This window comes from Apostichopus japonicus, chromosome 2 (genome assembly GCF_037975245.1).
Source record: "Apostichopus japonicus isolate 1M-3 chromosome 2, ASM3797524v1, whole genome shotgun sequence".
Classification (NCBI taxonomy): domain Eukaryota; kingdom Metazoa; phylum Echinodermata; class Holothuroidea; order Aspidochirotida; family Stichopodidae; genus Apostichopus; species Apostichopus japonicus.
Genome location: NC_092562.1, coordinates 26,597,332 through 26,611,102, shown reverse-complemented (window position 1 = coordinate 26,611,102; position 13,771 = coordinate 26,597,332). Strand labels below are relative to the sequence as shown.

At 35.4% G+C, this 13,771-nt stretch overlaps 1 protein-coding gene across 3 annotated transcripts in view; it reads left to right on the top strand.

The window, feature by feature from the left end:
• Positions 1-13,771, top strand: part of LOC139984175 (uncharacterized) — a 260,085-nt gene continuing 246,314 nt past the window's right edge. For all 3 annotated transcript variants that reach the window (XM_071997956.1, XM_071997950.1, XM_071997962.1), the window contains exons 1-6: positions 1-196; positions 3,566-3,904; positions 7,466-7,726; positions 11,117-11,251; positions 12,010-12,165; positions 13,211-13,345. In XM_071997956.1, the coding sequence (XP_071854057.1) occupies positions 94-196; positions 3,566-3,904; positions 7,466-7,726; positions 11,117-11,251; positions 12,010-12,165; positions 13,211-13,345 (1,129 nt within the window). In that variant the 5' untranslated portion in view covers positions 1-93. The remainder of the gene's footprint in view (positions 197-3,565; positions 3,905-7,465; positions 7,727-11,116; positions 11,252-12,009; positions 12,166-13,210; positions 13,346-13,771) is intronic.

Sequence of the window (13,771 nt, the reverse complement as noted above, 5' to 3'; positions counted from 1 at the left end):
CGTAGGTCTACCTGGAGTTACTGTACTAGTACCTCAGTATAGTGTGAGTGTACCGAAGATTAGTCCATTTTACAAGACCAGCAGTCTATCAAAATGTTGTGCTGGACACTTCTTGGTCTCCGATTGACTCTGATCTGTTTCATTTTAGTATTGTTACATTATTCTGGAGCTCAAACTGGAACATGTGGACGAAAGGGTAAGTGCTACTTCTCAAAAGGAGAGTATACGTAGGCCGAGGCCTATGTGAAAAGCGATAGAAAAGTTCGTGGGTGCTAACTTAAGGCAGGTAGACTAATGGTAATTGAATTACTTCATGAGCCGAATCCTAGCCTATGTGTCAGGAGGCCTACATTTATTTTCCCCTTCCAAATCTGTAGCCCTATCGTCATTTAAGCTTTAAGCCTATGGCAGAAATTTTTTTCCATTGGAAACAATCTCATTAACATGGGAAAACTTCCTGATAAATGATATGTTCAGCAGAACACTTTCAACGGGGTGACGTACAGTGTTACACCAGGTGGAGAATTAAAATATAATCACAACCTATGACAACACATGGATGTATCAGTACAATAGTGAATTTCAAGTTGCAAGCTGCAAAATGTGCCGTTATTGACATAGGTAATATGACAGTCATTTGTAATGTTTGTACAGGGTCAATTAATGTAGCCTAGCTACATTTCTCAATTTTATAGAATGCCAAACAAGGAAACGCTTTAAGTGAGAATCATATGTAGGCTATAATTAATGTTTTGGAGTTTGTGGTTTAACTACATTTGAAGGTTTAATTAGGTCTGAATAAAAACAAATGACCTGATTTTTCATCATGTGTTATTTAAAGCAAACTGGTCCACGATTGAGACCCAGTAATATATTTGAGACCAGAAGGGTTCGAGACAGACCAAAGCAGTTCAAGACCAGCAAAAAAGAGGCCTTAAGACAGATCAGTCTGGAGACCTAAGTCTGTAGAACACTATTCATTGTGACACCCTACAATAGCCTTCATCTCCATTGTCTAGTAATACTATAATCTCCCTTTCATAAAGACAGCTTAGTCGGGAAACCTACCTTACAACTAAGCTTGCGCTGAAACCGGTTTAATTAGTACTGTAACCGGTATTGCCGACCAAATTTTGGTACTTTATTATTTTAAGAAAACCGTAAACCGAATTGGAAATATAGGAAAAAAACAAGGATGTTGCTTCCATCTATCATTTTTTTTTACTTTGGTTTCTCCTCTTAAGGTTCTTTTCGCAATATGACAGTAAATTGCAACAAGAAAGGTTTCTACTTGACGACTTTGTCAGGTACGATTGGTATACACACCATACAACAGTGCTTGCATATTGTTATGCAATTTTATTGCGATCTCCAATTGGCCATAATAGGGTTTACACTCGGCTCACGTCTCCAAAAATCCTGGCCAAGAAAATTAAAATTGGTTCATCATGAATCGCACACCTGTGAATCTGTAACTTGTTTTCCACCCAGCTACACAGTATACCTATACCTCTCTCAGGAATAATAATAGCGTGGATGGTGGGCAGACCAATTGATTTTATTTCTCGGGAGGGGTCTTACAATAACATATGTTTCAGGAAGATTCTCCATTTGGTGCAAAAAGGTTTTTTTTATTTAATCCTCAATATTTAGCAGGTTAAACAGTAAACAACCGAGGTAGCAAACCCTTCCTTAGTAATAAATTCTTAGATGATTTTTAGCAAATATTTACTTGAGCTGTCATTTTACGGGTAGAGTCTTTGCTGACAAGATCATCGGGTGATTGGGATGACCGTTAATGTATTTTATTTTTTAGAACAAGATCTTGAACATGAACTCCGTCAGGTGTAGTAAAAACAAGACAAACGGAACGTGTACTTGATGTTTACATATAAGCAAACATTAAATCACAAAACATCGGTTCTTATTGCTATTTTTACTTTAGCTAAGTTTACATGGATAATATATGAATATATATTAATGAGTTACGTTGCATGGTATTTTTAGTGTCATTGTTATAGAGATCTGTGAACATCGTATGAGTCTTTGAGACAGTCACTGTTACCAATAATAATCTAAAAGACTGAGGACAGTATACAATATGTTTAAGTATGTGTACATTGTACATATTTCCATATCTTTAACTTTAAGCATCTTAATTTGCACTACCATACTTTTAGAAGAAAACCAAAATGCGATAAAAACTGCAATATACACAGTTTACATGCATGCAAATTAAACTAGATTGCATTTGTTCATTACATGTTTTTAATTTTATAAGAATTAAATATAATAAGTGTAATTTCCTGTCTGGAAGTGTACTTATAAGATATATCGGATTACTGTACTGATGGTTGGGATTAAAGTCCTTCTAAGAGACTATAACACTGTGGTGACGTTGTCTTCCAGCCAATTCAAATTTGAGTATTCTGTGGCTGGATCTACTGTTAATCTGTTCATTGTAAGTGACCTTTAGTAAATAATGTTAAAGTATGTAACTGATTGAGAAATTCTGAAAGTAGCTTGGTTAGAAACTAGAGTGTATGGACTCGTCGGGGTAAATGTTCACTAGTAGTCCGAGATGACCAAAGTTTCTGTTCGGACAACCAAAATCAGCTATGGGTGTTGTCAGCGGGACAACAAGTTGTTTACAACAAAGTCGCTTTGCATTGAAAATATGCCCATGCGGGTAAAATTACGAATTGCTATCACAAAGGCCAAAGCTGGTGTTCTGTTTACCAACCTACTGTACACATCTCTCCTTCGAAGTGTACATCCAACAGTAACACATATCGGTCAATGTTAGTTTTTTTATTCAAACCAAATTTGCTGTCCAGACAACCAAAAGGCCTAGTTGTCCAAGGTACTACAGGAAAATCCTTACAAATTTACCCTGCTGATCTTCCTTTAGAGGAATTTGTCAAGAGGAATTTGTCATATGTACAAGTACATATAGATCGCATGGAAATTCCATACTGTACGTAGGCGGAAAGGAAAAAATCCCATCGCTATAGCATTTTTTATTTTTTAAGTTTATACAAATTCTAAATTTGATTTGGCAAAATACAATTTTTTTAATTATTAAGAAGTATACACCTATAGGCAGTATGAGAACAGAGCACACATAGCAGCTAACAGTATTATGACTTTCTCATACCGGGGGCGGGGGACAGGCAATTGGGTGTTCACCCCCCCCAAAAAAAAATAAAAACAATGAGAGAAAAGAGAAAAGGGGGGACCTTGAGCGGGAGAATTTGGAGAAAGTCATGGCAGAGATGTGGGAGAGATATCACACAAAGTGCGGAAATTGCCGCTCCCCCTCCCTTGCCTTTTCCCCCCTCCCCTCTCCAGATGAAGAGGCCTGGTTACGCTACTGTTAAAATAATTTATTATATTTGCATTTGGAAACCTTAACAGTTACATCCAGTATGACAAATGTACAAGCTAAGCAATATTTACAGTATACATGGATGAAAACTCAGTGTTAACTTTCTGTGTTAAGAAGAATCTAAATAAAGAGATCTGCGATTTATATTTCATCATGATAATATTGTTATTTTTTCAGATAAGGTTCAGATGACTGTGATGTCATTCAAGTCAAAAGATGCTGGATCTGTTTTTACTCAGCCTCTTCCTCACTTTGAGTGTTATCTTGGAGCAGGAGATGATGATGCAGCTATGACTTCTATTAGAGCTTATAACACAAGAACTAACAATGATGGCAAAGGTCATCCTGTCTCCACAGTGAGTGGTACCGGGATCCCAGACCTTCCTGCAGGCACAGCTGGATATTCTGTTTCCATTACCCCTGCTAATAGCAATGCATTTGGTGCTTTCACTTGTACAGCAAGGAAGGCTGATAGAGAGGATACTACCATCATGATTATCTTCCTGCATGCTAATGGTGAGTTTAATAAATGAAACTCAGATACACAAAATCTGTTCAAAAATTGACTGTGTTTTTGCAAAAATGAATTTGTTTCTATGTTCTGTATTTAAGTGTATACCCTAAAATAATATATACTTAACCTATTAAAACAGTTTAGTCTAAAACACCACAGAATGATCACACTCATAGTATAATAACAAATTGATGGAGTGCAGTAGCAATGCATTGATGGAATCAGAGAAAAAATATAGGGCAAAAAGAGTTCCATAAATAGTACAGCAGTTAACTAAGAAAAGGTACTAAACTATAGATAAATATGGAAATCACTTACAATGCAAAATTGGCAATAGCCAACTTGTTTGATACGTGATCTTGCAGAGGCACCGTGTGTTCGCGAGAGCTGCCAAGAAGTTTATCTGGAAGTTTTGCTCATTAGCACCAGGTGTGCATTATCTGCCAATTGATACAATATCTCCCATTCAAGCTACAAGCAATTCGTCAATTCTTCACATGCATACATGTGCAGTACCAGCAGTAGGCTGTGATGTAAACTACATGAGCCCTTTATCTATGTACATGGACCTTCATCATAAAATGTGGCTATATACTGTATGACATTAACTTGCACAAACAAAATTTATAAGATCATGTTTGTTTATTTGTTAATTCAACTGCTTATAACTCATGTAGCAACCATTGTTGCCACCATTCTAAATTTCGAAGGCGCATTCGTGGCTTCAATTGGGGTTTCCCATGCAAGTTCAGATGCATGGTCAATGAACTTTGTAGTAACTTTCTAGTAACTTGCTAGTAGTGCGAAATGTACAGAATTCGTACATAGATAAACAATTTGTAATAAACACTCTGCACACACTGATAGAATCTCAGAAAGTTGCCATGGACACTTTGAAAGTCAAATGTAGCACTGCTTCACTAACAGTCATGCACACTTTCATCACTTTCATTACTCTACATGAAATTTCATTAAATGGGTACATTAATCATAAATCAGGCAACTGAAGTCTGATAGCTGCAGAGGTATCAAAGGCAGATAGAATGTTCAATAAGGGTTTGATATATACTGTAATGTCAACAACAAAAGTTTTGTTTTGGAGTAACAATCAAGTTTATTATTTCACATAATTTCACAGGAAATACAAACTTTGCTGATACAAAACGCATACAAGTATCACACTGTGAATGATGTGACTGTAGCTCTCGATTCATGAACACTGTAGCATCCTTCAAACTCACTCACCATTTTGGAATGTATACAAGTTTCTAAATTTCCTGTACACCTTTATTATCACACCTTTAGAAATTCAACACAATAAATGTGCAATCTTGACACTCCCGGCCGTTAGGAAGAATTTTTATATAATTGTTTGATTAAGTCAACCAATATATTTTAATTCTGCAGATTTCCAATATTGGTATTATTTAAATCTGGAATATGACCCACATGCACTCCTGGGTGCTGTAGCCAGATATACCATCATAGTAGTGAATTTAAAGCCAAAATAATCTTAGACAGAGGAATCACTGAAAGTCTTTCTTGTCATAAGCAAATTATTGGGGTAAACCCCTTATCCCACAAACAGTACCACAAACTATCACTTCATTTCTTCTACAGTGTATGAAAGTCAGCAATCTAACAATTATTTTGACAATATTTGCACACATGGCCTCGTTTCAGTCGGAATTTGACAGTGTGTCATTTATTCTGTTCATTAACGTTAATGTCCAAAATGTAAAAACAAATAAAATTGCCTAGTTACAGTCTCTGAGGTAAATCAGGTAATTCATAGAACTCTGTAAAATCAGTTCTTATCATAAAGTGAATACTCAAAATGTTTTCTGCTCGCAGATGATGTCCATATATATACTGTATATAGACAAGATTTTTATCTTGATTTGAGGCTTGTAATTAGCAATGATGGTTTTGTATCATATTATTGAATGTTTATTAACATCATATAATAGAGCAAAGTGTCTCATTTGGTCTCATTTTGCATTCACAAGATATCACAAGTAATGTGTATTCATTGTAGTGCAGGAATGCGGGTTGCAACATTAGCAGAGTATTTAGCTAATTGAGCATTCCTGAGAATTCCAAGCGAGCTGCTTGCAAGGTTCAAGATCTTGTGAAATCTTGTATCAAACAAGTTGGCTATTGCCCATTAGATAATACACTACAGTAGATACCTTTAACCAATCATTCAGAAAATATTGAATATTGGAATTAATCACAACTGTATCTTAATAGTGTTTTATCCAGAATATGAAAAATATTTCACCAACATAGGGTGCCATATATGGTGGTACAATTATATTGAGCCGAAAGGTGGCCGTTTCTGTACTAACTGAGCTGCAACATGACTATTTGTTTTAAAGGAGAATTTGACACTAGTGTTTGCATCAAAACATAAGTACAGAATAGTATTCTAATATGTAACATTTAAAATTATTTTTCAAGTGCACTATGAAAGTGTTCTTAATTTCTTTCAATACCGAGATTGCTACGTACGTGGCATTTAAGTCAGCCACATTGATAATTAACTGCTACTGTCAGGCTATACAAGGTACAAATCGGCATGTTTGTCAAATTTGTTTTGTCAAATAATACAGTGTACCCTCTTCCTTGAACCTCAAACACCATTGACAGAAGCGAACTTTATTTCTGGCTCCAAAAGGTACAATTCTAAATCCAAAGGTATCAATATGTTTATTTTCCAGACAATCCATAGACATGGAAGGCTTCTTAAATTTAATTTATGTCCAATCACATTGAACCTGAAAGTCACTTCAGACAGTAGTAATGATAGTTTTTACCCAGTAGGGAATAATTTAGTGTAAAAATATTGTGTACCAGTTTTGAAGGCTCTGAATCTTGTGTATAATATGCAATTTGCGTTCCTGTGTATAAAAACTGCTGTTCACCTTTGCACTTGTGTAGCAATATGCCTAGAAAGTTAGCTTAGCATTTTGTGACGGGATACCAGATAAATTATTACCTAATATGATGAAAAAATGATGTAAATATTCGAACCATTTTGAATTCTATATTTTGTCAATTCTTGGTAATTCTTTTTGCAGTTGTGTAAAGTATTTGTAACACATTCTAAATAAGAATACATCTTACATTTTCTTTGCTTCACATTTCTGATTTTCATTTTGTTGTGAGTGGGTAACTTCTTTTTCTTGAAACAGAATATGGCATGCTAGCAGCACTTTGATGTGCCCTGGTTATTGAAAAGTAGCAGTATGGACCTTCACATAATGCACATAGAGAAAAATTGGAAATTTCAGGGAAAACTTTTCTTCGATTAGGAATTATTGTAGTTTTTTTCTGGAAATCCGAACACTGCAAAATTCTCCTTTAACTGTGTTTGCTATGCCGCCAATTTCTTGATAATCACTGTATGTACAATAAACATGAAACGTTCAACTTGCATTGGAACAAATATATTATGACATAAAATTTGGAACACAGAAGAATATAGCATATAAATGTACACAAACCAGAAAATGTAAAAATTGTCAAGTATATAATCGTCAAATCTTTCATATTTACAGCTTATGTTATTCCAGTCAATAGACAGTTTACTCAGACTGTTAATGCAGGAGATAATGGTGTCCTGATAGACATGGAGTGGTCTCGTGTGGGTGATAACAGTTGGAGAATCAATGGTTCAAAGATTTTAGCAGATAGGGCTGGAGACAAAGATTTCATCATAAACACAGATGCTGCGACTGGTGATAATGGTCTCTATGAGTGTCATATTGACCGTCAAAGGGATCAGGCTCTCCATGGATTGAATAGATTGATTGTTCGTGGTAAGAGTAATATAATTTCTTTTTTTACTGTATTGAGTACATGAGTAGTGGTAAAATGTTTTAATTCCACCCAGCTATGGTGAATCAGTAGTATTAATTTATTCACTGCAGCTACGTATTGATCTGAAAAGCCAATCCACTTGGTTCCACTAGCATTTTGAAGATATAATCTGTGAAAAGTCTTGACAATGTTGCATTCAACATTATAGAAAGCATGTCAACTAACGATAAATAATGAAAGTTAGATGGATTTTTTTTTTAACCTCATGCCTTAATTGTATCTATGGAGTATGACATTTTGTAGTTGTATGTCATTTGATCCTATTGTGGTTATTTCAGTTGCTATGGATGCTATATACTGTAGTAACAGTTCATGTTCTGGAGTTATGTTGCAAGTTTTTAGGAGTTACCCATAATATGGTGACTGAGGTGTGACCTGCAGTCCATTATCTGGAAGGGGGTCAAACGTTGGCCATATGTGTGTGTTTGTGACATCTGTCAGTTGATTTCAAACAGCTGGACCCATTTCTTTAAGCTTGGTAGGCAGGTGTCCCATGATGGGAACATATGTTTCTAAAAGAGCAAATTGAGTCAAATAAAGTAAAGAAGTGAATATTTTCTTTCATAATAGATCCAAGTGGGAACATTGAATTGACATGCAACCTTCACATGTATGTGTGTTTCAAGTTCTATCAAATCTTTAAGTCAAAGGGTTAAGGGTCAAATGTATAATTTTAATTCAAATTTTGTATCAAAAACCTTTCCTCAACAGCTATTCTAATTTTCTCCAAACTTGGTAGGTATTAAAGTACCCCATGACATTATCTTCTGTCTGAGAGATCTTCAGAATGAAACAATGATTTTCTGCTATTTAACCCAACTTTAGGGGAAGCACTCACTTTCAACCTACACAGGTATAATAGGAATGTCAAGTACTACCAAAATATGTGCTACTGAGATGGACGGGCAACAAAAGCGTCAAAGGTCAAATTAAGCAAAAGGCAACTTTTGCTTTCACAGGTTTTCATGGCAACTGAAGTCAAAGAACTTTGTATAATATTAGTAGTTACTTAAAGTAAACCTCTCCTCAGCAACTCAACCGATAACTTTCAAATTCGCCCCATGATAGTGACTTAATTCTTTAAAAGACCTTCTGCATGAAAGTTCAGATGTCAAAAGTTGAATGATGTAAAAAGCTTGTTGATAAAAATACAAGGGAGACAGTTTGAATCGTATGCAAACCTCAAAAGTTAAGAATTACTATAAAACTTACTGTACAATGGCAACAGCTGGAGGTCAAAGCTTAAGGTATATAAATCAGTTTATACTTTCTTTATTATAAACACAACTTATTCATTGATGAGTTTTCACAATGAGATATCCACTTAGCTGGAAATGTTTCAAAATTTTCCACAACGCATACAATAGCTCTTCAACAATGTTTTGCCTGCTGTGTGTATGCAGTTACTGAGGAATGTAGTTTGATTCCTACTGTCAAGTTCTCATATAATCTCAAATCATACTAAGTACTTTAGTCAACTATTAGCATTATGCCTATAATGGAGCTGTGCTCAGTGTTTACCAAACTGGTGACCTACATACTGATCATTCTTCATTCTGTCATGACCCAAATACTCAGGGTAGCTAGAGCATGTCATTCAGTACACTGACTGTTTTAAGCAAAGCACCAGAAATTGTATTTCAATATACCAAAGATATTTAATTTTAATAAAGATAATATATTGCCAAAGTCAATACCCTGTGTGCATTTGTCATTTTGGCCTAGACAGCTATTTATCATTCTAAATGAGTATTATAATGCAACTGGTGTAACATACCTACAGTATTGTGCATCATATAGTTAAGCTGCAGTGACTTCATAAGATGTTTGGAAGTAGGGGTGGAGGGGAGGTGGCACAGTTACATCAGAGCAGCAAGGGGGGGGGGGGCATGCTGGTAATACAGACTGGCACCAGAGGTGTTCATCCTTTCCAGAGCTTAATATCAGCATTCAGCAGACTTGTTTCTAGGTAGAAATAAGTAAATCATAGTTTTTAAGTAGAAGTAAAAAAATGTCTTCCTTTTCTTTCGGAACATGGTAAATCAAATCATTGAGGGGTGCACCAAACATTTGGAGAGCACTTGCCTACATTTGAGATGCCACTATGTAGCTGTAACCCAACAAAAGATGTAATACGTGAATGTAAAGTGCCTTCTAAATTTAAAGCCTCTAAAAATTTTGGGATATCACACTTTTGTTCTGTTCCACCTTTTGTTTGTTTGAGGACAAAGCATATTATGTCATAGTCATCAACATTGGTTGAAGTCTGATGACTTGTTAAACAAACTGATGCTTACATTGCAAGTTAGTTGCACTAAAATTTATATTTAGTTATCCTAGTGTGGCAACAATTAACATAAATCCTGCTGTTGGTGTTAACGCATGACAAAATCAGAAAAAAAAGATAATCTTGTCTCCCATGTTATTAGTTGACCCAAGTGTCATAATGCTATGTAATATTTTTTTCTGCTGAGCATTAAGAATTTGTCATTTCTTGGTAGGTCTAAAAAGTACTTGAAGGTGCCTACAACTTAAATCTGAAATATGTTATTCTTTGTCACCAATATATTCATGAACATGTGTCAATCCATGTCAAATGAACAAAGGCATGCAGGGTCCAGGTATGGCTGATGTTGAAATGATATGTTCCCAGATGTCTCAAAGGAGGAGAATTGGCAAAATAGTGACTGTTCATGTTTTGCTAGTTTGGCAACACCTATAAAAACCCCCATAGTTTTTCTAATTTAGAGGATACTGTTTTCAAGAGTAAATCTTGTCTCACAGATTAATATATATTGTTATCGAAAGACCTAGTCTTTAAATTAAATATATGATGTGTCACAAACTATAAGTGCCTCTTTTCACCAAGATTAATGTATGTCGTCCAGTTACAGATTTGTTGACAATTCAAAATCACAGACGATACAAATGATTATTAGAGACTGCCTTCGGTCAGCTTGCGGCTTTGATAAGCCAAGGAAGGCTTCTTCGTGAGTTCCTGCTTGCAGGAGGATCTAAAATACATACAAACATGCATACATACATGCATACATACATACAATAGGGATAATCAAAGAAATGTGAATGTCAACATTTTTGGCAATAGCCTTTTTGAGTTGCTCTGACTGTTTATGCCTGTAATGAATAATACTGTAAATCAATAAGTAAAAGAAAATACCACAATTGTTTCCTTTCTCTTCCACTTCCTCCCTCCAATCACCACCCCCCCCCCCCCTCCAAAGAAAGGAACCATTATAAATTATCACATGCTACCACCATTGTATAATTTTCTTAACTATGTTCTCCTTGGTTTTCCTTTCTGTTAACAGCTTGTAGTTCTGGTAGATGGGGTCCACCAGGATGTACCGGTATCTGTGATAATTGTTACAATGGAGGAGTTTGTGATGATGAAACTGGGAGATGTATCTGTGCCCCGGGATTCATGGGACAAAACTGTCTGACAGGTTTGTACAGATGTCTGTGAACTTCTTCTTTTGAGGTTTTCTTTGCATGACAGTGAGGGGCCATATGGGACACTATATGGGAATTCCTCTTCCCCTTCCTCCAAGGAAGACTATTGAGCTTTTAATATTCATGAAAAGTATCCACCAACTTGGGAGTTCTTCTCCCTAGCTTTTGATCATAGTGTTCCCAAGAGACCATCCATTAACCATTTCAGTGTGAAAGTTAACGTAAGTTTCGTTCCCAAGTAATCTTGCTATTGACTTACTGTAGTCCTTAAACTTGTACTGTAGCACCTTTCATTTATCATCTTTTATGCCCAAATCAATGTTTAAAGGCATAGCTAGACAAGCCCAGAACTTAGCTTAACTTTAACCACATTTTACTAAATAGACGCTGCTGATATATGGATATGAATGAGAGAAACAGGAGCTACATTTTATCTTTGGAAACAAACTAGATGCTGAAATAGCCAACATTTTCTCACATTATTCATATCAGAGGAAGCAGTATATGAATATTGGCTAATACACTGCCGTTCCAATCACTTGTGCTGAAACTATACATGTGGCTGTGTATATCCATGGTGGTGTCACAGGTAGCACATTAGAGTTGATGAAGATCTCTCTTAGCATACAGTGGAACAACATAGAATACATTTTTTTAAACTATCAAGTGTGGTTTTTCTCTATTTCAGTCTGAAAATGCTGATTAATTTTGCATTGAATGTAAAACACTGCAAAAAAATATTTTCTTTTAGGGTGTGGTCCTGACAAGTTTGGCTATTCTTGTGAGTTTGAGTGTACTGTTGGAAATGGAGCGACTGATGATGGTTGCCTAGGGAGACTGTTTTGTCTCATAGATCCTTTTGGATGCAGATGTAACTCTGGATTCAAAGATCTTAATTGTTCAGTGGGTGAGTATTTTGTTGATGCTTTTCTTGTTCTTGGAAGTGATTTTCAACCAATCTAGAGGCTGCAAATGAGAGCCATACTACAATATGGTAGTTAGATTGATAAAGAATGAGCTTATTTGCTATGAGCCATGGCCAGCTGAACCTGTAATTTTCACCATTTGTCGAAATTGGAGGTTATCTGGATGTAAAATTTATTTTATAACGTGCAGATAGTTCATAGTTCAGTTCATGTTTCAGTATGTGAATCAAGTGCAGTATAGTGTACTGCATAGTGTTTCAGCATGGACACTTATTCGTGATTATGCAATTTTTTTGCTGTAACAGTATTCGATTCAATTCATTTCATTTGCCTATCATATCAGTGGTGCAGTGTAGAAATACATGTTGAGAAAATTTAGAGCATATTAACAGAATTCATATAATCATAATAACAAGTATACCATGTATATATGATGAAGCGGTGACATTGTCACTGCATGGAAGGAAACCAGAGAAGAAGTTTCAAAGAAACAAAAATGAAAGCAATCTTCTGGCTACCATTAAAAGTATTAGTATTTAAGTGTAAGTTATTATAAGATAATATGAATGTTTGGTTGAAATTGGTTCAGGGAAATGCAGAGTCTTATGATACAGTAGCTTAAATCTTAGTCTTGATACCTGTTCCTAATTCTGGTCTTGTTTTTACCAATAGCTGGATTTTAAAGATATATTCCTTCAATTCACAGCTTAATTTACCCCATCTAGCTGTGTCCAATTATCTTTGTGACATAATTTTATTGCACCATGAAAATTCAATTTTTGTCAAGCAAATGTGAAATTGATACAATTGAAGGGATAGCAAATATTCGTTGCATTGAAAAGGATATGGCTATAATATAAGTCATACTATAATCATGATATGATATCATTATTGTGTTTTGCTATAGTTCTTTCTCCTTTTGGAGCAGACATTCTATTTTTGTGATCATACCAATAATTTCTATTAGTCAAATCTAATAAAGTGTAAAAGAGCTAACACTCAAGTCTTATATTGTTTTGTTTACAGAGTGTGAACCAGGTAAATATGGGGCTGGCTGTTTACAAGATTGTCACTGTGAGAATCAAGACAGCTGTAACAGGTTTACAGGTGAATGTGACACAGAAGGCTGCCAAGCTACATGGAGTGGGAATAATTGTCAGAGTAAGTTGGATGCTTTCATTGGAATTATCAGTCAGGTTATATTTTTATAAGATATATGATAAATACAACTGTAACATGGTATTTATGTATAGAGCAAGGATTGCACATACAGTAGTTAGTTATATCAAGCGAGCTGTTGTAAAATATCCACCTGTAAGTTTATTTCTGTGTAGTTATAAACCATGCAGCTAGCTTCACACATGTCATTAAAGAGGGTTTAAATGTAAACCTAATCGCTTTGCATTGCTTTCACTCATACTAAATACAAGCAGTTGAAACTTGTATTTCCTCCTTTACTTCCTTATATATTCTTTATACAGTCTGTTTAAGCACACACTATAGAACTGTAGACACTATAGTTACTCAGTGCATTGATTTTGTATACCTTTGTCATGGTGCGATGATTACATTGATGGAATTTTAACC